Source organism: Carex rostrata, chromosome 24, assembly GCF_964058835.1.
Source record: "Carex rostrata chromosome 24, lpCarRost1.2, whole genome shotgun sequence".
Classification (NCBI taxonomy): Eukaryota; Viridiplantae; Streptophyta; class Magnoliopsida; order Poales; family Cyperaceae; genus Carex; species Carex rostrata.
In genome coordinates, this window is record NC_135941.1 from 4,616,501 (window position 1) to 4,643,315 (window position 26,815).

The 26,815-nt window shown below is 33.3% G+C and overlaps 1 protein-coding gene, 1 long non-coding RNA gene and 1 pseudogene across 3 annotated transcripts; 1 reads left to right on the forward strand and 2 right to left on the reverse strand.

Annotated features, from left to right (window-relative positions):
• Positions 1-4,189: 4,189 nt before the first annotated feature.
• Positions 4,190-5,962, reverse strand: LOC144575324 (uncharacterized). The gene is made up of 3 exons (XM_078325417.1): positions 5,550-5,962; positions 4,505-4,716; positions 4,190-4,323 (listed from the first exon to the last, which is right to left on the reverse strand). Exons 1-3 carry the CDS (start codon positions 5,924-5,926, stop codon positions 4,253-4,255), a joined length of 660 nt encoding a protein of 219 aa, XP_078181543.1. The 5' UTR covers positions 5,927-5,962; the 3' UTR covers positions 4,190-4,252.
• An 8,263-nt stretch (positions 5,963-14,225) lies between these two features.
• Positions 14,226-15,072, reverse strand: LOC144575764 (uncharacterized). Its single transcript, XR_013518522.1, has 2 exons — positions 14,994-15,072; positions 14,226-14,781 (listed from the first exon to the last, which is right to left on the reverse strand). It is a non-coding gene; the product is annotated as an uncharacterized LOC144575764 (long non-coding RNA).
• A 977-nt stretch (positions 15,073-16,049) lies between these two features.
• On the forward strand, positions 16,050-18,657 carry LOC144575323 (beta-galactosidase 3-like; annotated as a pseudogene). The gene is made up of 5 exons (XR_013518387.1): positions 16,050-16,322; positions 16,499-16,608; positions 17,128-17,235; positions 17,355-17,465; positions 18,393-18,657. The product of XR_013518387.1 is annotated as a beta-galactosidase 3-like (transcript).
• Positions 18,658-26,815: the final 8,158 nt, after the last annotated feature.

Genomic DNA, 26,815 nt, shown 5'->3' on the forward strand with positions numbered 1-26,815 from the left:
ATTTTAAATTTAAATTTTATTTTTAAAACTATTAATATAAATATTTATCAATTAATTATCTCCTTAAAATTATTTTTTTTAAAAGAAAATCATTTTTTTTTTCAAATTTGTACTGGGAGCTTCTTAGAGATAATATCAGTGTTCTAAATAGCGCGCTATAGCGTTTTTGGACCCTAAACGCTAAGCTATGACATCAAAACTCGCTATTTGAGCTACAGACGCTATAGCGATAATAGCGGTCCGCTATAGCGCATAGCGTGTAGCGCAAATAGTGCGCGCTATGTAACATGAGCTTTTTTTTTTTTTTTTTTCAATTTATATGGGCTTTAAATAAAGGCTCAGATTGGATTTGAACCATGATTTTTTTTTTGCAATTGATGTACTAAACTTTTTATTAAACTATTAATTATTAAATGAGAGATCCATCAAACGAAATCAAATAAGGAAGCTACAGCGCGCTATGCAACATAAACTATTTTTTTTTCTTTTCAATTTATATGGGTTTTAAATAAAGGCTCAGATTGAATATATTAAGATATTTCTTGAAATAACAAAATGATACTTACTATATGGTAGTTTGAATATTTTGAATAGATTAAGATAGTTAATTATGCCATGCATCGATGTCATGCCGCTCGTCCTTTCCTTGTCAGTTATTTCAACTACAGGTGCTGCTGGCCATCCGGTCTGAGGCCCAGTTTCCTTCAATCGATCGTAGAGCTGTATGGTAAAAGAAACAAAACAGATGAATAAATTTGTTGTTTTATGTCATTTCTCTGGAGGTTGTTGTTTTATGTCATTTCAAACTGAGCATATTAGTTAACTTAAATGTTGTCTGCTTATATTATTAAATCTTATTTTCTTATAACTAATTATCTTTAAATTGGACCAATTTTGACAAAAATCTGTTGCCTCAGCTCTAGACTAGCAGGACCTCCATAACTCCCTCACCAACAAGTTTATACATTTAATTAAGTATGCTGTATGCCCTAATGCGTCTCTACTTGAAAGAATGAAAGGTCATTACAATGAGTAAGGTTAGATTTTTGTAGTACTCTTTTTAAAAAATTTAACCTCGTGGGTCCATGAGCATAGCTGGCTGTTTGGAACTTGCTATAATGCATGAACTACGAAGTCATATTTTTTACTCGTGACTTTATACTAAATAAATTCGAAAATTTTAAAATTTTGCATGTACACGCATCACTCGTAAAGTAGATTGGTTTCAACGGTTTGAATTGTCTCATTTAAAGCATCGTAATAAAAATTGTTGATAATACTCATGCTGGCTGGATGGTAATACTCAGCCTGGTCTGGTATCTCAAGACAGGTGACCGGCCTATCACATTCTTCCTACTTAAACCAAGTTTAAGATGATGGACTATTCGTAAATTGAATTGAAAAATGATCAGAAATATTGAGTGGTATTTATAAACATAATAATACTGCATGCCTGTGATAAAAGATCCAATAATAAATAGTAAATCACATCATAACATGTGTCTTTGTGTACCTTGATAATAACGCAAACATCGACATTGCTTCCACTTCCAAAGTCATTGAGGATACCAGCATATATTGCCTCGATCGATCGGCAACTAGTTCTATATATACCCTTTTCTCTTTGAAACAAAGGACCTGAAAGGTACATAACAAGCAATGTTAATTCAACAATTTACTAGTTTGGCTCCAGTCAATGTCCAGTACATTCCAGCTATTTCATTGGCCTGTTTGTTGCTTGCTTGCATATCCTAGTCAGACTTGCTAGTCCAAGTCAAGCCGAACCTAGCTATACTGTACACTGTTGCTTTCTGATATTTGGGGGGAAAAAAAAAAATTGAAGTATCTTTCCCTTCTCTATAAATATGCATTTACCAATCCTTAGTTTGTTTAACCAGTACCTATGTACTCATAGATACACTTGAACCGAGGGAGAACGAGATATCCATGGCTTCTCAAGATAAGTACTATTACAGTGCTTTCTTTATCAGACACAGATAAGCATACTCTTGCCAACCCCTTTTGTAGCCTCAACAAAACGCATGTCACTGCCTAATGGACCAATGTTGTTTTATTAAATGATTATTCGTAATTTGATTCGTTCGTTAATTAACTAAAAAATTTAATTAGTCAAAATTTGTAATTTGTTAGTTAATTAATAATTTAAATATTTACGGGCTATAACACTTATCACTGAGACAAACAAAATCTAAGCTTCCCAATAATATACATGAGCTAATGTGATGCGCATTATAAATTGCTAATCCCTTGAAACTTTGAGTGTAGACAATTGCAAATCCCGGAAACTAGTGGGTGCATCTTACTTGCAAGATTGTGTGCATCCAAGTTCCAAAAGGCCAAAACTATATATAAAAGTTCAAATCCCAGAAATTAGGAATGAATTGAACACCATGGAAGTGTGGATATAAAAGTGCATTCCTGGCAGTGATTTTTCTCCTTGGGTCTAACTGGTCTGTACACAAATAAAAAAAAATTAAAAAAAAAAGATTGAAAAGAGCTGAACCATAGTGATGAACTCTCATGCATTGCAGGCACTTATTTATCACAATTTACTTGAAAGAAGAAAGACATAAAGCATACTGACAAAAGCTCAATTCATGATGGTTCCAATGTGGGTACAAGCACTGCAAGGTACTTTAAATGTCTCTGTTAAGGTCCATCTTTAACTTACAAGACCAGATAGAATTCTTCCAGAAATTGTCGCTGTTAAGAGTACTCAAATACATAGATGCCCGGAAAAGATAGGAAGTGAAAAAGAAATGAAAACTAAAAATAATATAGTACATGAGGATGCCACTGGGGAAAATCAAGCTTGTAGTCAGGTAAGAAAGCAACTCCTAACCATGTCACTGGGGTCCCCAGTAACCTTCATTTATTAGTTCAGTCAGTTCAACCTAAACATAAAATATCCAATATCAACATACTATACTAGAAAACTTTAACATTTGCTCAGTCCAAGTTCTGCTGAGAAGGCCATGCACATACAGCATTACCAATACAATCTAGAAACATAATTGCAAGCATAATGTAGTCTTATAAATCCAAAACAGAATTTACAAGACTCACATATAAGGAAAACAAATAAGCAAGGAGACAAAATGTAGAAATATGATGTCATCAGAAGTCAGGAATAAGGTCGTCGCCGGATATCCCATGGTCTAAGAGAACAGGGTCAGAGGGGCAGCCTAGGTCAACCCATGCAGACCGGGTGCAGATAACTGAATCTGCGGTGAGCCTGCAGTGGGCACGTGTATGCAAATTTAAGCAATGCAGTGCATATGCAGAACTGTGTCCCAATTCACTTGATCCTTTGCGTTCAAACCAGCAAATTTTCTGCCCAGACCCCGCAACTTTTACACAAAATGATTGACAGCGGTTGATAAACCAAATGCGCCCGTCCAACTCTGCATCGCTGTCTGTTATCTCCACCCAATCAAGCGTGTCTCCACTTATCTCCATCCTAAAGAAAGGTATAGAGTCTTGCCCTGACAAAACACGGGGGAAATAATGTGGATTGCCGACCACCACAACTTTTCCTTCAACCTCAAGAGGCTCGAAGTGGACAAGATGGCGCTTGAGGCTCCCACCTGTTACAAGCTGCCAGCTAAGATCTTCAACCTTGAAAATTAGGGTGTGTAATGTGAAAAAGCAGTACACAGAGCCACCACATAAAACCATCTTAATAATGTCGCCTATTCGACCATGTCTGAAGACATAAGGATGCTCCTCCCAGTATGCACCCCCAGGTCGGATCATGTCTACCCTCACAATATTCCCCCTACAATGAACATAAATAACAAACCCCGGACTGCCCTGCGTTGTGGTACAGAATGCAGCATACCCGCTTACACAACAAGAGCCCGGCAAATCCATGCGGGCCCCAGTAGAAGGATTCAATAAAAATACTGGGTAGTTCGGGAATCCCCCAGCAAAAGAAAAGTCTCGTTCGCGCCCTTGCAAGAGCAACCATCCATCTTTGGAGTACAATAAGCAAAAGCTAGATTGTAAATCAGAATTCGCTACTAAAAAGCTTTGCCGTGTCGTCATGTTCCCGAAAATGTGGTTATCTTGACTTGGCCAAGCATTAGCCATGTAAAACCAAGGAAGATGGCTGTGGAGGGAAGGTACAAGGGGGATTGCCGATAAAACGGGGGCGCTCAATTTCCACTCCTCAAAGACAACTCCCAGTGCACATCGCTCATCCTTTTCCCTCGCCAGTTTCATCAGCTGCTCAATTGACGGAGTTGGTTTTGGACGACGATTGCTGGGACGCAACTTGATGTTTCCTGTAACTTTCTTTATCTGTCAAGCGAAAACCGAATAGTCATTAGAACAGACGTAAAATTACAAGGGACATAAATATATATCAACCTGGGATCTGAGAACCTTACTAGCTAATCCAGTATGCTACATAATTACGTATTGATACCAACTCCACAAGTTTCAGTACCAGAGAATGAACCACCCTCATGCACATAATTACCTGTTTCATGCACATTGATGGTGCTTGGAAGTTTTACGTTAGGTTTTTCACATGAACCACCCTCATTTTCTTGCAGTTGCTGTTGCTGCTTCCTCTTTCGATGAGTAATGGAAAATGCATCGGCAAATGTCCCATTAGTACGTAGACACCGAGTTATCACAGCCTTGATGACCTGTACCATAGCTTTTGTCGGTCTCCTGAAGCACATTGTGCTAAATTGAAAGGTACAGAAGTTTACAGCTTTGAATTAGTGGCCATGAATATCAGTTCCAGTATAAGTATTTTTCAAACAAAACTAAGAAAAATAAATACTATGTTAGAAATTAACTAAATTGTCAATATAAAGGTGAGGAGTTGTAAACTTCTTTCATTTAGGAGACATCTAAACTTCTCCAGCAGAATTAATGAAGATTCTAGCACCCTTCATAATGGACTCTTTAGATAAGGATTAAATAATGTAGATTAATCTAGAAAATTGTAAATTGGATGTAAATCAGTTAACAAACCAGCATAGAAAAGTATAAATAAGTGTAGGCGCCAAATGTTAATGTGTGCCATGAATTGAGAAGCTAACAGACACAAGAGAGTTTGTAATTCTTTTGTACTTGTACTCCTTTATTAAATGAAATTTAATCACATTTTTGTGTGCATTACCGACTATACAAATTTCAATTCTTTCTCCTAACCCCCCTTGGACCGCTAGGACTTTCTACATGGCTTAATTAAGTTTTTCTTCATACAGAGTAACTTTCTGTTGCTGACAAACCACTAAATAAATTTGGGAATGCTACTTCCTAGATGTACGGCGACAGAGAGAAGAACAGTAAACCAAGACAATTCAATAACAAACTAACGTGTTGGGCCCAAAACACAGTACCTTAACCCCTTGCGGCTCAGGTTGGTAAGTCATTCGGTTTGACAAATATACTGGGATTAACTTAATGCCGTATGGCTCTATCTACTTGGGCAACACTTTTCCTGGAAGACCATGACCCAAAATAGTCAGAGCTCAAAAGGAAACAGCATAGTACAACTGAGAAATTACCTTTGTCCCTGTTGCACGATTAGCATATGATAGTCGGGGTCGACATCAAACAATATATCTGTATCATCAGAGTCAACTTGTGGAGCGGCTGGAGTATTGAGAACCACCTCTCCACATGGTGCATAGCTGGAGTAATGAGAGGAGGCGGTGCCAGCCGGAAGAGGCATAGCTGAGTTCCCCTCGAGCGCCTTGGGCCCATGGAACAGCATGCGGCGGGACCCTGAGTACACTGAGACTTGGCCTCCCTCCTCTCCGAGTGCTTCCAGGGCTTCGGGTGTGAGGCCAAACGGGGGTGGAGCGGCTGCTGCCTGAGCCGATGAGAAGTAATGTGTCATCTCCGGCCTCGATTCAGTCGCCATGAGCGAATCCACATCCATCGTCTAAACTTTTGAGATTGAATGGGCGAATTCAGGTGTAACCGTAACCCTCAAACGGAGGCTATAGAAAGATTGGGCCCGTCTATTCTAGAATACGTATCCTCTGAGATATCTCAAACTTTGCGTGACTTTATAGGCACCGGACACGTCGGTCACGCAAAAGTTGAGATATCTCAGAGGATACGCACTCTCTATTCTATAGATCGGTTGTGATCAGTAATAAACTAACTAATAAGTAATAAAACAGGGAAGTGGACAAAAGGGTAGCTGATATGGGCAGCGGTGGTTAATGACCCAATTGTCCCCGGCTAATTTGACCTCTTATATTTATATTTGTGAAATTTATTCTAATTAACCTTTTATTAATTCACTAACATTGATAAAAAGATTTACTTAATTTGCAGAATTCTAAAAATTTAGTGCATTTATGTATTTAAAAAATTTAAAAGTAAATACGAAAATGATTAAAAATGGCGATAATAAAATAATTTATAAATCTTTCATTTCTTAGGACTTTATACTGTATAAGTTTAATATTTACAAATTTAACACTTGAACATATCACTTACGAAATAAATAATTTTTAATAGATTGAATTAAGTGTTTAAAATTGATTGATAGGTTTTAAAACTAAAATCGCCAATTATCTAAATGTACATGTTCGACAGCCGGAATTAAAGTTTCTTAGCCTTCCTTAAGATCTTAGGTAGGCCGAACAATAGTTCCTTAAACAGACTTAAAAGTTTCTCCTTAACTCCTTAGTTAAGTCATCATCTTCCTTTTCTTAGAAAATCATTTCTTTTGACTAAATTTGTACCATCTCAAACAAATATACCTTTAAAAACGAGCTCCTTTAGAACCTTCATCTTTCTTTTCATTTTTTTATTGTTTTTCTTTCTTCCCAGGGCATGAAATAAGAGACGTGCTTCTCTCCGACGAATATTAATAGTGATCAAGCGACCGATGCTCCAATCCGACAGTTTTACTACGTTCGCACCGAGATGCTCTCTTCAATGACACTCTAATTGCCGTCTCTTCTCAAGTCTTCTAATCTCTCTCCAATGTTCTCTCCGGCGAAGATTGATGAGAAACAGTGTTAATTAATTGCTGAAAATTTTTCCCATCGCGAAAAGGTACTGATTTTTTCTATCCTATCTTGTATTTTGCATTTGGCAAATCATTATTTACTTCCTATTTTTGTGTATGTCTAGATCAACTTAGATGGTAAAGGTATCTCAAATATATTAGCACAGTTCGTTCTTTTGATCGAAATTGATCATTTTTGTATTGGGTTTTGATTTATGAATTAGAGAGGCTATTTGGAGCGTGGCTTGAACAAAATTTTAGAATGGAGCAGAATATGATACCAGAATATTAATTTCTCAAAACTAACATTTAGACTTGAAAACTAATGATTTAGAGCGGCCAAAATTTGGTTCTAATAGAAATCACAATTTGGCCTATAATTGGTTTCATATTTTTTTTTATTGGTAATAATTTGGTTTATTTTCAATGCTTGTAATGTGCGATATATCATATTATCTGTTTTATATGTTATGTTGGTTAACAATCCTCGTATAATTCTTTGTAACTGCAGGAGCTACATACAAGAGCTAAAGAAAGTGATAGGATGCAGACTGGATAATTTTTTAAGGTAATTGGTTTGTATTTATTAGTTGATAAATTTCAATTAATAAACTGGCACATTCTGTAGTCCTAGGACTTGCGGCTATTTTTATTGATATCCTAAAAAAAAACTTAATTTTAAAAATGCCTCTGTGTGTAGTTTTTTTTTTTATTTATGCCCCGACCGCCTTGGCCAGGGGCGGCCCAAAATACGCAGTGAAGCTCCCCCCTCACGAGCGCTCCATGCCCCAAGTGAGGCGCCCCGGGCAGAGGCGGGCCATAGCCCTAGCGAGGTGCCCATGGCACGGGCGGCCCACAACCCCAGTGAGGCGCCCCTTACACGGGCGGTCCACTATGCATCCCTATAAATTCAGTTTTTTTTCTCTCCTGCCATTCTCAAACACACCGACGTCCTGTGCAGCACAGTAATCAGCGAAAAATTTGGTGATTTTTGGCGATTTTTAGGCGACTGCTACAGATACGTTATTTATTTTAATTGAAATATTTTTAAATTAGTAATTAGTCATTGATTACTGTATCGTGAGTCTATAATCACGGTAGCAATTACTGTATAGTTACTGTAGTAATCACTGTATAGTTACTGTTGCATTTACTGTAGCAACAGGTATATTTTTTTTGTTTTTTTGCATTATTTCCTAATTAGCCATTTATTACTGTAATACTTATAAAATTATTTTTTAAATGTAGTTTGTTAAAGAAAGATGTTAGTTGCATTGTATGTGGGCGGCAAGCTACAAAAGGGTGAAGATGGCGTGCAGTACACGAAAGATGCCGCATTTGGCTTCGAGGATAATGAAAATACCACATTTCAGGAACTTAAGCAGCTAATATACGAAAAGACTGCTGTGAACCCCAACAGGTATGAAATATAATTGGCTACACGGATTGACAACTCACGTGGGGTGGGGGGTAGACCTTACTTTGTGAGGTATCCACTAACAGATGCAAATTTGTGGAGAGTTGTGTACACTCAAATTGCGGTCAATGGGGTCCAGGTAATGAACATATATTCGAAGAGGGTTCTCCGAGCTAGGGCTGGACCTTCAGGTTATGACAATTCAGGTTATGACAATTTGGGTTACCACCAGCACTCTCCTTATGACAACCAGGGGTACCACCAGCACTCCCCTTATGACAACCAGGGGTATCACAGCCATTCCCCTTATGACAACCAGGGGTACCACCAGCACTCCCCTTATGACAACCAGGGGTACCACCAGCACTCCCCTTATGACAACCAAGGGTATCACAGCCACTCCCCTTATGACAACCACAACTCCCCGGAAAATACTGAAGAGTTACCACCACCACCCAGACAGACACCCATAATCCCTAGATTTCCAACTATGCCTGAGTCAGGACCGGTACCCATTAATCGAACTGATATTAATATTGATGTTGATGCTATTGATGTCATACCAGAAAGGGAAATGAAAACGAGGGATGAATACCAAGGGTGACTGTCATCTCCCCGACCGGGAGATGAAATGTATGGGTCTCAGGTCGCCATCTCTCCGCTATACCATGCATCAGAGACTGACCGATCTTACTCTGCGGCATCATTGCAAGCTGATACAACCCAAGGTTCAAGAGGCATCGCTGCATTTCTTCATGGGGAACGAACAGAATCTCAGATCTGCGGTGCCTCACCGTAAGCATGACATTATCCTGTATTTATTATCAATTTGTGAGACTCAAATTGTGTCAATTTTTTAGTACTATTTACATTAAGTATAAAAATCACGTACCTCAACAGATGCCAATGAGACGCGGTGCTTAACATGATGGGTCAATAGAAGAAGACTAAATGTGTCAGGATCATGCACGCCATCTGTAAAACCGGCCTGAGACGATGGATCCGCTCCAATCAGATCCTCAAATCCCCTACCAGTCGTATCCTCATATGACGACGGACCCTCTCGAGTCGGATCCACCGGGGACGTGCTCGCTCCAGTCGGATCCACCGAGGATCCGCCCGCTCCAGTCGGATCCACAGCATCTGGACTCGCTCCAGCTGGAGCTCGTACTCCCCACCGTCTATTTCTGAGCATACTACATTTACAAAAAATATATATTAATCAATCACAACTTAAGCAATTCAACAATTATGGACAATTAAAACATATGATGTTTTTTCTAAGATAAAAAAAATACAATTGATTTATAGTTTTTAAGTATTAATGAAATTTTTTTTATTGACACCCATTTTACAGTTCAAATCCTACTGTCAGATAATATAACATAATAATTATATAACTATAATATATTATAACAATATAACTATAATTTATTCTAACAATATAACTATAATATATTATAATATTATTATAATAATTAATAATATATATTAACAAAATAGGATATTAATTATATAATTATATGTTAATAATAATTATTCAATATATTAACAATATAAAATATTAATTATATAGTTATATATTGTTAATAAGATACTAATTATATAATATTTATATATTCATAATATCTATAATATATTACAATATTATTATAATAATTACTTAATATATAATTATACAACATAATAATCATATAATTTTTAACCATAAACACTAACCCAAATTTTTTATTAACATCTCACAATTTAAGCAATTCGAGAAATTGGACCATAAACCCTAACCCTAAATTTTTAACCATAAACTCTAACCCAAATTTTGTATTAACATCCCACAATTCAGGCAATTCGAGAAATTCGACCATAAACCCTAACTCTAAATTTTTAACCATAACCCCTAACCCTAATTTTTTTATTAACATCCCAATTCAAGCAATTTGAGAAATTCGACCATAAACTCTAACACTAAATTTGTAACCATAAACCCTGAATCTTGAAGGATGTGAGACTATTTTTCATTTTCAAAACAAATGTGAGGAAACTTTTGTCATCCTGAATTGGTCAACTAATCTTCTATAATATAATTTATTTTATAGAGATTATACATTAACATTTTATAACATGCATGCAAAAATATCAAATTCTTTTACTTATAACATGCATGCAAAAATTTATAATATACATGCAAAAATTTATAACATGCATACAAAAACTTATAACATTTTATAACATGCATGCAAAAATTTATAATATACATGCAAAAATTTATTTTATAGAGATCATACATTAACATTTGATAACAATCAACACCTAAATTACGAAATGAAGAGGGATCAAATTCTTTTACTTATTTTTTGTGTGTTTATTATATATGTCACCAACTAATCTAATCGAACAATTACATTTAATCAATCGAATCGAACAAATACATTTACTCACAATCACAATTGCATTTAATCGAATTCAATTGCATTTAATCGAATTCAATTGCATTCAATCACATTCAATCACATTCAATCGAATCGAATCAAATCGAACGAATCGAATCGAATTCAACAATTATATAACTTAATTACATTCAATCGTCGAATCGAATCGAATCACATTCACAATTAAACCCTAACCCTAAATTAAACTAATCGAATAGCAAAAAAAAAAACATACATTCAACAGTCCTGGCAGCGGCTCAAGGGAGGCAGCGGCGCAGTAGTGCAGCGGCTCGGTGGTGCAGCAGGGGAAGGGCAGCGAGCGAGGGAGAGGAGAGGTGTGGCGGTGGGGAGAGAGGGAGAGGAGTGCAGCGGCCGGCGCCGGCGGAGAGCAGTGGCGGAGCAGCCGAAATTTTGTTGGTTCTGTGGTGCGGAGTTTAAAGACAGAGAGAGTGAGAGATAGAGAGGGGATCACGGGTGGGGAAGGGTTTTAGATGCCTAGCGGAGCGCCTCCCTCACGGGCGCCTCACCATGCCTAGTGGAGCACCCCTCTCACGGGCGCCTCACTACCTTTGTAGGCCGCCCCTGGTCCAGACGGTCGGGGCATAAATAAAAAAATACACACAGAGTTATTTTTAAAATTAAGTGTTTTTTTAGGATATTAATAAAAATGGCCGTAGGACTTGTGAAAATCTTGATTAGATTATGTCAGATAGCATAATTTGAATCGATGTTTTATGAAAAAATTGCAGATCATAAACTATGGATGAATGTAGATTAAAATTTGAGAATTTGCATAGTTTAAAAATATTGTAGATTACAATTTGTGAATTTGCATATTTTAAAAATATTGTCACAAGTACAGTATTACCATTTCTATATTTGTAGTCAAATTGGAAATAACTAGAGATATACAAAGCATCTATTTTTTTATGAGCATGGAACAATATTATGGACCTCCAATTTGTATACCATGAAAATTATGTTATGAATCTTAACACTCCATCAATTCTGATAATCTTGTCCGATTGCAGATCCTTGTACTAGAATTTCACAAAATGTAACACTCCGCCAATTCTGATGATCTATCTTGTTTGATTGGACATCCCTAGTGAATCTTATAAAATAGCGGAGCTGGATGGTATTATAGATGGAAGGAAACGAGAGAGGCGCAAGCATGCTTACCAGTATAATACTGTAATATATTTGATCCATTTGTATGGACAATGAAATGTGTGCAATTATGAATGTTTATATAACAATATATATAATTTAATCTCGCTCTTTCTTAAAAAAGAAAGACGAGAATTCTATCAGAAATTCTCGATATTTTATTCTATTTTTTATGAATTCAACAAATTATAAAAAGAAAATTCTAAAGATTAGAAAATAATCTTTCTTTCTTAAAAAGAAAGATATAATTTTCCATATCTATCTTTCTTAATATTTTTTATCATTTTTTTTTTCAGTTTTTTTTTTTCCTTATTGACAAATTCTATTTGATCAATACAATATTAAGATGATCGTCAATTCGTCATACATGTATCAAATAAATTCGCAATGTATTCACTTGCTTAGTAAAGGGGTGTAAATGGATCGGATATTATCCGATTTCGTCTGAATCTGAATCCAAAAAATTACTTAAATTACCCGATTCACATTCCGTATCCGTATCTGTATCCGAAACTATCTGTATTCGTATATGTATCCGAAAAATTATAGCGAATAAGAATACGGTTAGATTTTTAACTATCTGTATCCGACCGTTTACATCCCTAAACTACAACAAATATAATCTATATTATTAAATTGCATATTCATACTAATGATTTATTAAACTGCATGTACATATATATTTTGATCTTGATGAACAATATAACACCATAACATGAATAGTGACCAATGTTTTGATAATATGATATATATTTTGCAATCAAAAACTTATTATGAAAAATATTAGATCTATATGGATGAAAAAAAAATTATATTTAGATGTTATTCCTTATTAGAATGTACATTAGTAATTTATTTTTCATTATCTAAATTATATTCATGTTTGATCCGTATTCATCCGATATTCAATCAGTATCCGTAGTGTTTAATATCCGATCTGTATCTATATCTGAAACTATCCGTATCTGAAAGATTACAATGGATACGAATACGGTATGATCACTATCCATCTGTATCCGACCGTTTACACCCCTAGCTTAGTTGCTTGTACACTGACAGGCTACATCACCAAATAGATGAAAATTAATTTGCAGGGAATCGTCCGTATGAAGAAAAAAATAAATTCAAGTTCATGCAGATGGATTTTAACCTAAATGGTAAAACTTGTTGAAACGATTACGCTAATAAATTTATTGTAGAGTTATACATTAACTTGATACTCTATAGATAGTGTTAAGTCTTAAATTTTTTAACTATATCATATCATTTATGTTTTCATTTGTCTAATTCATTTCTTTTACATCTTATTTATTTTATTTTGATTGAATAACTCTTATATCATATTTTTCTAATTTATTTAAAAGATGTGTACTTGACTTGTCTCAGATTATCATGTAACTCTTGTAATAATATATATTTCTTTTTATTTCTCTCCTGGACTATTACACTGGTAATAGTCTCATCTAGCGGTCAACATAATACATCATGGCTCATTTCGGCATCTTTATTTTTCATCACTTTTTGACAATTTAACTTTGTACTAAACAAGATTAAAAAATTTACAAATTCTATACGTAACACATCACTCCACAAATAGATCGGCTTCAATATTTTTGAACTTTTTAATTGAAATCACTTCAATAAATTTTGAAATTAAGTTCACAAAATCACATCAGCTTAAACTGGTAATACTCAAACCAATACATTCCACACATTTACATCACAAATTATCAACCTCCGAATTCATTTAGTACAAATCAAACGGTCAAAAAAAAAAAAAATTAACAACTATTACAATGATTCACCTTTCATCACTTGACTACTTGACTTTACACTGTATAAACTTAAAAGTTCACAAATTTAATATGTGAACACACAGACTTATTAATAAACGAATAAATTGGTTTGGTGCTTAATTTATAATAAACCTCCCTTATGTAGAATTTCAATTACAGGAATCTGATTATACCTAACCTAAGTCTGCTCTATTCTAACGAGAAGGGGGATCTGGTACCTGGTATGTTCCAAAACATCTGATATGCAAAATCTGAGAATTATGACGTTTTTTTGTTTGTTGTAAAATAGCTAATTTAGAAATACAGTTGCAACTAACCAGCACCTTTATTCCAATCTCGAAAACATTAAATTGTTTTACCAGTACTACTGGTACTACCAATTACACCATTAACAAAACAAAGAAAAATGAAAATTTTGGATTATACATCTTGTGACAATAAGTTATGCTACATCCATACAAATAATTTTTGACACAGACAAAACCAGCCTGTAACCCACCTTTAATTAACTCATTAATTATTTTTTCTTGGTGCCTTATTAAACCTTTTTCGGAAAAAGAAAAAACCATGTCAACCAATAAAAGGCCAACTTGTGACAAAAGCTATACATGCAAGTAACCAAATCGACTTCCCCTGATACTTTGTGAGTTCGTTTACTGATCTCTTGATAGGGTATATGACATCAGCCACAGTTTTATCAATATTCTTATCTTTGCTCTTCTTCTCTATTGAATTCTCCTTTTCTTTTGTTATCGTAACCTTACCATCTTTGGTACTATTTTCTACGGTCTCATCTTCTGAGGTGATTTCTCATTCAGTTCTTTACTGGTGTGAGATACAGTGTTTTCAATCATAGTACTCTTCACTTGCAGGAGCAAGCACCCCATCTTCAGTTATATTGACATAAGGGCTATGATTAATGGTAGATTCAAGTGAAGAATGCAATCCAACAGCCTCCATCTAAATAAAATAGAATATTAGGGACCAAAGTAAAATTTCATAAACTATACTGCTTCAAAATGCATATTGTCTCATAATCCCCTTGTACAACTTATTACATTATTTCGTGCTTCTTTTATATTCACCAATACCCTAATAATAAGATATAGAGCAATACAAAATTGATAATCAAATATAAGTCCCAGAACAATTACATAATAATATTCACGTACCTGCTTTTGACAGTGCATGAAAGGGCTGTTGTGAAGAACAGAGAGAAACTCATTAACAGCTCCAACCCACCTAAAGAAACTCATTAACAGAGAGAAACTCATTAACAGCTCCAACCCACCTAATGAAAGGGCTGTTGCAAGATCTGTATTTAGCACTAATGCACCACCTTTTTTGCAAAGACAATTAAGAAAGTTTTATGGTATTTTCAGTATTATTTTGAAGATCGCTTCAATTTGGTGAAATTTGCTAAGATAGTTAGAGATGCGCGTCTCTACATGATCCTTCGAATTGGACCATTTGTTGCTGCTGAGTGGAATTTTGGGCAAGTTTTGAATAATACATCCTAACATACTCTTTATTTCACATCTGCCATTAGCTTTGAACCTTTGTTATCTCAATAATTTCTATCAAATGCAGAGGAGTTCCAGTTTGGCTACATTATGTGCCCGGTACCACATTCCGAAGTAATGATGAGCCCTTCAAGGTTTCATGCTATAAAATGGCAGCTTCTATTTTATTAATTATTTGTACTTTTAATGCTTTAATGGAACAACAAACCATTTCTTCTACTACTTAATGAACTACATTTTGTTTAATGTTGGGCATTGGCTACAGAATCATATGGAGAGATTCACGAAATATATAGTCAATATGATGAAAAGTGAGAAATTATTTGCTTCCCAAGGTGGCCACATTATCTTAGCTCAGGTTTCTCTCTCTCTCTCAAACTTCAGTAAATGCATATGTCATTTGGTCAAATTGTTAATTAAATATCAAATAATCCAGCCGTGCTTGTCTATTATCTATCATAAAATGGGACTATGAATTTTAACGGTATCCACATTAGCTAATTGCAGATAGAAAATGAATATGGTGACATAGAAAAGGTCTATGGAGATGGTGGTAAGCCTTATGCCATGTGGGCTGCCAGCATGGCACTCTCACAGGATATTGGTGTACCTTGGATCATGTGCCAACAATATGATGCACCTGATCATGTGGTAACTACATATCACTTTGTTTACCTAATTCAGTAAATGCATATGTCATTTGGTCTAAAAGAGTGTATATCTAGTAAAATTGCCTGAAGAAAAGGGCGCACAATATAATGTCCTCTTCTAAGTTAAAATTCAAGATTTGTGCCTTTTTATTTTGAAAAATGGCTTACACATATTATTGCCAGCTCTTTAATTTTTTTTTTTCGATCTTTTATTATTGCAATGACAGCTTTTATGTTAAGGGAGGTGAAAAGATTTCAAACCAATCTCTTCTCATAATTGAATCCAAAGGCCATGCTGCACATGTTTTTGTCAACGGAAAACTCCAAGGTTTTTTCTCTTTACTTTCAAAGCAGTATTTTTCTCTCCTTCATTTGAATGTTTAGTTTTGATAATATTTTCTTGCCATTTAATCAAGAGTCTGATAACTAGCACGAAAAATCTGTGACCAATCTACGGAATATTTACTGCTTGTATTGATCCTCTTTATATGCTTCTAAATTTAGGTAGTGGATATGGAAATGGATCGGAGAGTAAGTTTAATCTTACTACGCCGGTAACCTTAAAACCTGGGAGAAATGACCTTGCATTGCTAAGCATGACAGTTGGGTTGCAAGTAAGTGACTTTCCTGAATTACATCTGAACTGATGTGTTTCAATAGAAGCCCTTGGTACAATGAGATCAATTTCTTTCAAAATAAAAAAAGAGAAAGAGAAAGAGAAAGGAGGTAACTTCACTACAGATCCTGTACAGTTTTTTAACATCAATATATCTTAGTGGAAATCTCCACTAACCTTCAAAAAAAAAAAAAACTTCACTACAGATCAAACTACCTCAGAGTTAACCTTGACATCTGGAGGCTAATGCTACGAAATGTTCTTGACTAAGATGGATTAAATTGTTGTATGAATTAACTTATTAATATTTACATCATTACATGAGATACCTACTTGTGTTTACTTGTATTGAATTAATCTTCAATTTTTTGAAAGGTCAATATCTTCACATGCTGAAAGCATCCATAGTAAAACTAATGAAGTCCAAACTTTGAATTATTTGGATTCACAATGCTATTAGTGTTCTTTTGAGAGTAGTCTATATTCTAATTTTCCTTTGTTTAATAAATACAAAAAGAATGCAGGGCCATTCTATTAATGGGTCGGAGCAGGTCCCACTAGTGTAAAGATTTCTGTTCTGACAAGCAGGACCCTTAATTTATCTTCACATGAATGGGCCTACAAGGTATACTTAATTGTTATTTTATTTTATTTTTATTTTTATTATTACTTCTTCTATTTGAGAAACTCTCAATATTGATATAAAATATCAAATTTATGATTCTTTTTCAATGTTTTTGAAAGATCGGATTAGAAGGAGAGCATCTTTCTCTTTTCAGTCCATATCAGAATGGCGATTTGAACTGGAAAACATACTCTCAACCACCAAATAACCAACCTCTGACATGGTACAAGGTAATGGTTTTATTTATCCTTTCACTTGTCCTCAGAAGCTGTATAATATGTATGTTAAGTCATATCTTAGCAAGAACATAGAAAGTGCCATAGTATGGGTCAAATTCATGGGATGGATGAGTTGATAGCCAGTATGTATACAAATTCAGCAGTGCATATCTTTACTATAATCATACACTTGACTGTTTGGTGTCTTATTGGTGTTTTAGGGTGCATTTTTTCCTCAAATATATTTGAGTATACAAATTCAGCAGTGTATATCTTTACTATAATCATACACTTGACTGTTTGGTGTCTTATTGGTGTTTTAGGGTGCATTTTTTCCTGAAATATATTTGAGTAAAACAGGGTTAGAAGCTAGTGAAAACAAACTTACTTGATTGCTCTTACTTTTAAAGAGAAAAGTTCAAGTACCTCTATTTTTTGTGCCTCCATTTTGTGAAAGCTGAAGGAGTCAAATATCTAAAACGTGAATAACAAATAACCTGTTAGACAGACCCATAATACGTTATATATTGTGGTACTTCGGGTTTAGTTAAATGGTCATGACAAGTACAAAAACAATGCACAGAAATAACCAGACGAGTAGAATTTTATGAACTTTTTGATGTCCATCAAAAAATAGCTGCATGTAGTGACATGATTTTGTGTGTGCACACAAAGAATGTGACATAGATCATATAATGGGTCAGTAATTTTAATGGACTCTGTAGAATTTTCAAAAGGAGGCATTTTAGCCCTCCTCATTTTTTAATGGAAAATTAAAATTGTAAATATGCATATGTTGCAAAACAGGCAAACCAGTCTACCAAGCAAAGCATTTTGCAACAATAGGATGCTCTCTGATTATAAAGTAGTACTTGGTTCAACCTTCAAATCTTTTAAACAATTTGCCTCTTTTTTTTCTTTTTCTTATGTATATTTCAGGTAATAGTTGACACACCAACAGGCAACGACCCAATTGGTCTTGACATGCAACACATGGGAAAAGACCAGGCTTGGTTAAATGGGTATCCAATTGGGAGATATTGGCCGAGAGCTAGTTCTCCAAATGACAAATGTACCTCAACTTGCAATTACCGAGGCAAATTCTTCCCTGACAAGTGCCGTACTGGTTGTGGTGAACCCACTCAAAGATGGTATAATGTCTTCTCAATACCATAGTATTTTTCTAAAATATAAACAGGTATAGGGCTGAGTATGCAAGTAATTCAGGTTTTTGTGTACAACTAACTTGTATATTACCAGGCATGAAAGTTATGACCATCATGTAGTTGTACCATGAGTGTATATATATAACTAGGAGATGTTGATATCATACTGGCATTGGTATCAGGGTTGAGTATGAAGCTTCTTGGTATAAAATATTATAGGATAAATTATAATTGTAAAACTCCTCTTTGGTCAGGTACCATGTGCCAATATCATGGTTTCATCCGACTGGTAAAAACACACTTGTAATTTTTGAAGAAACTGGGGGGTGATCCGACAAAAATCAGTTTTGCAAAAAGGCAAACAAAACATATATCTCTTGATAGTTTGAAAAGGTATATAATGACAAGTGTACTGTTGAAATAGCAATAAGATATACTTGTCTATTTTTTTTTTTTTAAAAAGGATCTTCTGTTTAATTGGGCTTTTATGAGATCAACTTTTTATTAGTTTATATATTTTTCTTTTGTAGGCCTGTTTGAATGCAAATTTGGGGCTGATTCGTGCAATTGTATTTCCAAGTCTCTAGCTGTTCAAGCAGTTTGTTCCTAGAAAACTTTTAAATTCTGATCTCAATTAAATTTGTAGAATTAGTATTGACTATATCAACTTCTGATAAGCATATTTAATTTAATTCACTGGAAACATTGCTAGAATTTTCTTAGTTCTCATTACTTGAGGTGTTGTGTTCCTTCTCTGAACAATTATTTCGAACATATTTTTTTTATATTAGTAACTAGTAACCCACAAAATTCTTGCTTATTTTAGTCTAGTTAGCTGAATAAGTTAAATCACTTTCAAACCAGAATTAATTTTTTCTTAACAATTTTGCCTTCATGCTTATCCAGTCAGAGATTTATCAGCAATTTTTGCTACTTGTGTCCTATGGTGGTTGTATATCATGTAATGTCTTTAGGAAAGAGACAAGGGTCATATCAAGTAATAGGCTCATTTCTCCTACCTCTAAAACTACTTTTGTTCATGACATCACATTTCAATGCTTACAATTATGATTTTCTCAGAGGCCAAGTATGGTGACTGTTCTATTTTATTGAACTACCTTTGTTGATAGTGAATATAAAATTTTTTATCATAGCTTCTTAATAAAATTCAATATGGTTCTTACTTGTACGGCAAAATGTATTATCATATGATCATTTGAACCATCCTAACCTCCTTTAGCTTTGGATAATCTTATTTATTGAAACATTTTTTATATACTCTACAAGCTTATAAGTTTGCATGCTTTAATTGCCTTCTTAGACGCAAACATTGGCGCTCCATGTCTATTTTAGAATTCAAGATACAACATCTATACTTTCAGGATTTTTTTTTTAAAATAGAACTGTTTTTAATCATTTTAATGGAACAAGCACTATTTGGGGTAAAATTATAAAAAAAGACTCCACCAGCAAAAAATTATTTTCTCTAGCCATTTTCGAATTACCGATAGTGCTAATTTTAAATAAAAGTGAAGATTTTTGCTCCGCCGATTCTAGAAATCGATGGAGAAAATGGTTTTTTTCCTCCGCCTGGGATTGGTAGAGAAAGTGGTTTTTTTTTCCTCCACCAATTGCTATGATCGGTGGAGTCTTTTTTTTAGCTTTCTCATGTATAGTGCTTGTTTCATTAAAAATTTTAAAAATAATTTTATTTTGAAAAAAATAATCTACTTTCAGCTTACAAAATAAAATATAATAAAACTTTTTATACTCAAATCTCAATGATTGAAGTGTAGTATAGCCAGGACCTAGAGGGAACAAGGAAAAGAAAGATGTTTTCCTAGAAGAAAAAGAAAATCTGCATTCCCATACAAGCATATCAAATCTAGACAATTCAAGTCAGGTGTGTCAAAAAGATAATAATTTAATATCATGCGTATAGTATGGTGGCGGATCACTTGATAATTAAATTATTAATTTGAAAATGGTACCAAATTTTCAAAATTAAATTTGTATATGGGCAATTATATTGTATGTGATTTATTTATTATTTAATGATGCATCTTTAATCGTTAATATCAAATCATTGAAAGTTTAGGTCACTTGACATATGGAGAATACATACATCAAATTTAATTGTTATGTAGATCATGTTTTTAACGTTGAGTAATTATTTTTTAAAATTATCAAAATTATTAATATAAATAATATTAATTATTTCTCTCCTTAAAAAAAAAATCTTAATAATATATAAAAAGTAGGAAAACCTTGCGTGTTGGTATTGATTTGATAGAGCTTCATTGAGCTTTATTCTAGGGTAAATAGCGACTGCATAAAATACCGAATTACATAAAGCTATAAACAAATTAAAATAAGTATTATAGTTATAGTCAATTGGATAAGAGAGATATGCTATTTTTTTGAAAGAAAATGTTTTTTTTTTTTTAAATTTGTACTGGGAGCTTCTTAGAGATAATATTATTAATTGCTGCAAAAAATTGGCGTTTATATGGTCATTTGTTTCTGTTGTCATTCTCGATCCACATCGTAGGACCTTGAAGTTTTTTTTTTTTGTCTGAATTGTCTGATCTTAAATGAATTAATCAGATTATTTTATCTTCATAAAAGAGTACCTTTAAATGACTTCAACAATCGATTTTGACGCAATTTTTTTTAAATTAAATAGTCCAAACAGAAAAGGAAATCCTACCATCCGAATAAATAATACAATATATACGGAGTAAGGTTATGACTATGATAGTATGATGAGTGAGTCTATGGTACTATGCATATTACGATTTGGTCCGTAATACGGCTTAATATTTAACTTTTTTAAATCCTAACGGTCGATCCGAACCGTTCATCTTGTTGTCCATATTAATATGTGTTTGGAGACCAAAATTTACATTTTTTGAATTTTTTTTACTATTTTTTTAGATTTATTGAAAACCACTGTTTTTGGATGGTCCAGAATTTTCAGATCAAGTGATTTTCTAAATATCTAAAAAAAAATAGTAAACAAATTTCAAAAAATGTAAAATTTGGTCTTCAAACACATATTAATATGGACAACAAGATGAACGATTCGGATCGACCATTAGAATTTTGAAAACTCGAATATTGAGCTGTAACACGGGCCAACCCGTGATATGCATAGTACCATAGACTCACACTAGTATGATTCACTACCAAATTTTCAAAAAGAAAAAAAAAAAAAAAGGCTATGATACTTAGCGGTGCCTAGATCAAGTATCGTATTATGGATTTCTATTTCGTGCTTAAAGTTTAAACCGTGGATTTGAATTACTCAACACAAGCTTCTTGGAGATTAAATTTTATATTTTTGTAATATTTTTACTATTTTTTAAATAGATAGAAAATTACTATCTCTTAATGGCTCAGAATCTTTAGATCAGTTGATTTTCTAAAAACTTCTAAGAATATCTAATATTTGATTTTGAAATTCATTTTCATATGAAAATAAGCTGTTTATTTAAACTTTAAAAGGAAAAAATAAATCTATAATAAACCTTAATCTGCACACTACAAAGTACCATAACATTACTATATATATATACAAGTAGCATAACGTTATTATATATGAGGAGGGATTGGATGACACCCTTTTTTGGTGACATCGGATGACACCGTACATTTTCAAAATCCAAATGGTCGATCCAAACTGTTCAACTTGATGGATATGTTAAAAATGTGTTTGCAGATCAAATTTTACATTTTTATGAATTTTTTACTATTTATTAAGATGGGTACAAAAATTCAACGGTCTGAATATAGCGATTTTGTTAAATACTTAATAAATAGTAAAAAAAAAATGTAAAATTTGATCTGCAAGCACATTTTAACATATCCATCAAGTTGAACGGTTTGGATCGACCATTTAGACTTTAAAATTTTTGAAAATACACGATGTTATTCGATGTCACCAAAAATGGGTGTCATCCGATCCCTCCTCACTATATATATATATAGTAAGGCTACGCTACTTCCCGAATTAAACGTACTGTTTTAATTCGCGTTCATATCTCTAGTTTCGAAGTCCAAATAGCTGATCCAAACCGTTAGATGTTTAATATATATTAAAATGTTCTTGGAGACCAAATTTTACATTTTTTGAAATTTTTTTACTATTTATTAAGATGGTTTGAAAATCATTGTTTTTATTAAAATTATGCACCATTAAAAAACAGCGATTTTTAAATCATCTTCATAAATAGTAAAAAAATTCCAAAAAATGTAAAATTTGGTCTCCAAGCACATTTTAATATAGATTAAACATCTAACGGTTTGGATTGACTATTTGGACTTAAAACTAGAGATATGAGCGCGAATTAAAACAACCTGTTTAATTCGCGAAGTAGCGTAGCCTTACTCATATATAGTAAGGCTACGCTACTTCGCGAATTAAACGTGTGTGTATATATATATACACACAGACTCATCTTTACGAAGCATCAAAAGAATATTTTTTGAATGGAAGGTCATAGCCTCAAAATCTGAATAGAGAAAATATTTGTTATAATAATATGAGTATGAATTTGAAAGATAAAAACCTCTCTCTAATTTTTTTTTTTAAAAAAGCATCTCCTTTGATACTGTACACGGTTTACCAGTGAATTGTTTCTGACTAGAAGAGTCGAGGCATGAAAAAAAGACCAACATCTTAACTTGTATTAAATTTTCTTTTCATTCACCGGTGCGGTATATACTAATTTTTAACACGAAACGAAACAAAGTGTCAAAAAAATCATTTTCAGTTGCAGTTATTGGATTTGACCTTTCAGAAAAAGGAGAAATACTTCAGTTAACTGTACTACATGTGATTTTGCGTGTTTAAGTTACTTTGTTAAAGTTTTATGGCTCTTATGCCATTTATCATGCATTGCCATAAATCACAAAAGAAAAATGAACCATGAATTATCATAGGAGCCTCAACGAAATTCCAGACACAAATTTAAGTTTTAGCTTTCAATATCACTGATGTTGCGGTTAATGGAACGTGGAGGATATAATTAGGGGTGACAAAAAAGCTCCTAGCTCGATCGGCTCGTTACTGGACTGAACTGTTAACAAGTCAGCTCGTCATTAGCTCGGTCCAGAATTAACGAGTTTAAGCTGGAGCCTAGCTCGCGAGCTAACTCGGTTAGGCATCAATTTGTAAATTTGTATAAATTTATGTGCATTTTATACTGTCTAGCTCGATCTAGCTTAGTTCAACTCGATCCAAAAAGTTTTTAAAATTTATTTTATTCTTAAAATAAGATCCAACTAGACCCAGCAAGCCATCTCGTGAGCTAGCTCGAGCTGGCTTGTTACAATTTCAAGCTAAGATTTTATCTCTGATGCCCTAGGTCTAGCTCGCTCAGCAGTAGCTCGGTCCAGATTAACAAGCTGAGCTAAGCTAAGACCTAACTCGGACCGAGCTAACTCGTTGCCATCCCTAGATATAATCCCATTTTTATCTCAAGATAAAATATTCGATAGTGATTCCTCAGCATAAAATAATGTGGAACCAGACTTTCAAAAATGTCAAAAATTAATTTCGCTTGAAATAACACATACTTTCAAACAGAAACGGAATCAAACTTTCAAACTATAATTATCAAACGTGACTAAAGTCAATTATATATAATTTTCATGCTAAGAATGGAGATCAGTTTTACATATTTGTGACATTATATGAAAAATCATGTATATATATAAATATTAAAAAAATTCAAAAATAAAGGTTAATTGACCCTCATTCATTGAACCTACATCAGCTTTTGTTTTCAAACAAATTTTTAAAAAATCCAGTTCACAACTTAGAAATTTATTTCATAAAAAATACTATAAATCTGCCTTCATCCCACATCAAAATAAATCAATCGATTGTCAATAACCTTTGGAACAAATTGTGAACTAATTTTTAAAATTTGTCGATGAAATTGTAATGTCTTCTATTAATTACCGACAAAATAATCTCTAGTACTTGTAAAATTTATTATTTGGTTCTTTGCCGACAAATTGATGGGTACACGGTACACTCAAAATCTTCCTCAAGTTGGTGTGAGGCTTTAAATCGTTTGGTTTCATTTCCTGTAATTGTGACTTGTACTGCTTGATTTGACTATACCATTTGTTCTGACTTGTTCTTAGTTGCCTCTATGCTATTTAATCAATCCAGGGAGCACATATTCAAATTCAAGACTATCAATTGTAGATAGTTAGTTTTCAATATTTTTGTTCTTAGAAATTAAAAAATGTTTTTTCTAAAACAAAATAGATTGTGTGTAAACGGAACGGATTCGAAGCGGATAATGTTAATACCATATCCGTATCCGTCTTTCAATGAGCGGATACGGATACAGATAGTAAACAGATATGGATACGGAGCAGATAATCTTCGGATACGGAACGAATAATTGTTGGATAATTGAGTTATGCACTTTAAGATACAAAATAGTGACTTATTGTTGTCTCCAAACAATGACTAAAACCAGTTTAACAGAGACTAAAAGCATACTACATTCACGGGCTAAAGTCTTGAATGGAAAAGAATGGAGATAAAAAGAAAAAGAAATTACATTATTGTAGCACTATCACCAGTGAAAAAGAGATTAAATTGAAAACCATATCGTATTATCATTTATACCACAGCCAAGACTGAAATGAATATGAAATAATATATAACAACTTCTATCCGGAGCAATAAAGTCAAAAATGGTTAGAGTAATTTCGGATCCAGATAATTACGGATACGGATATTCACCTTCATGAAATTATCTGTATCCGTGTCCGCCATCTTTTCATTATATGCAAAAATTATCCGTATCCGTTTAATTCGGATACGGAGCGGATTGTCTATATCCGTTTACATGCCTACTTTTTTTAGATAATGGAGCGGATTATCCATATCTGCATATTTTAGAGCTGCTACTGAACTAAATCAATGGTGTGATCTTTGTATTTTTTTTTTTTTTTTTTTACGGCGAAGATGCGCTGGAACTTACAGAAATTATTGAAGCTAGTAGATATACCGATGAAACCGAATTATTAATTAGTCTCATCTATAGAAAATAAAAAAAATCATCTTGTTTCTAATAATTTAATTTTTTTTTCTAAAAATAAAAAAGTTGGTTACGTTTAGTTGAGTCCACCTGAAAATTTGGCGGGAAAAAATCCAAATTATGTCTTCGTCAAATTCTAAATCAGGTCTATTTTGTAGTGGGTCGATTACAAGGACAGTTTTTGAGGATGATATTTTAATTTTTGTGGTTTGTTCCTTTGATGTAACCTGTGATGTGATAACACGTCCTTGACTCCTTGTGCATGTCAACCTCAAGCAATAGCAGTTACAACTTTTTTTTCCCTTGATTGAAAGCTTGCAACTTTTGTTTGAATTTTTTTCATAAACCATAATTGAAAAATGGATTCTTAGGGAACCAATATGATTACAACTTTTTTTTCAAAAATCATAAGAACCGTGGGAACGTCACGGTCTGGCATTTTTTTTTTTCAGACCGTGTGCTTCTCACGGTCTTGCCAAAAAAATTTTATTTTTTTTATTTTTTTTTTAAAAAAAACAGATTTTTTTTTTAAAAAAAACAGATTTTTTTATTAAAAAAAACAGATTTTTTTATTAAAAAAAACAGATTTTTTTATTAAAAAAAACAGATTTTTTTTTTCAGACCGTGGGGTTCCCACGGTCTCAATTTTTTTTTTTTTTTTTTTTGTTATAAAACAGAATTTTTTTTAATTTTTTTTTTTTGTATTAAAATATTAGAAATGTTGAATATGTTTCTTTGAAAATAGATGAAATACAATATAATTTGATTTATTAGAAATACTGCAATAAATAATCCGGATCAATATTTTTCAGGTCGGATTTTTCGCGGCTGTAAGAAAAATTAATATATTTATTTATGTGTTATTAGAAAAAAATAAAAATGCTTAGATTCTGAGTTATTGATCCCGATTCAAAAGTCACTTCTAGGTAATCCAGAAAATATTGTGATCCCTCTAGGACATTTAATTTATAAAAAGTTATATCTATTTTGAGAATTCTTTTTGAATAACAATTATTAAATAACTTAAAAGTTATTATTATTTTCAAAAATAGATACAACTTTTCATAAATTAAATTTACTAGAAAGATCACAATATTTTCTGGATTACCTAGAAATGATTTTTGAACCG

Coding starts and splice junctions, on each gene's coding strand:
- LOC144575324 (XM_078325417.1), bottom strand. CDS start 5,926: ATGGATGTGGATTCGCTCATGGCGACTGAATCGAGGCCGGAGATGACA. Junction 4,717..5,549: donor ATCGTGCAACAGGGACAAAG/GTAATTTCTCAG, acceptor CTTTCAATTTAG/CACAATGTGCTTCAGGAGAC. Junction 4,324..4,504: donor CATCAATGTGCATGAAACAG/GTAATTATGTGC, acceptor TTCGCTTGACAG/ATAAAGAAAGTTACAGGAAA.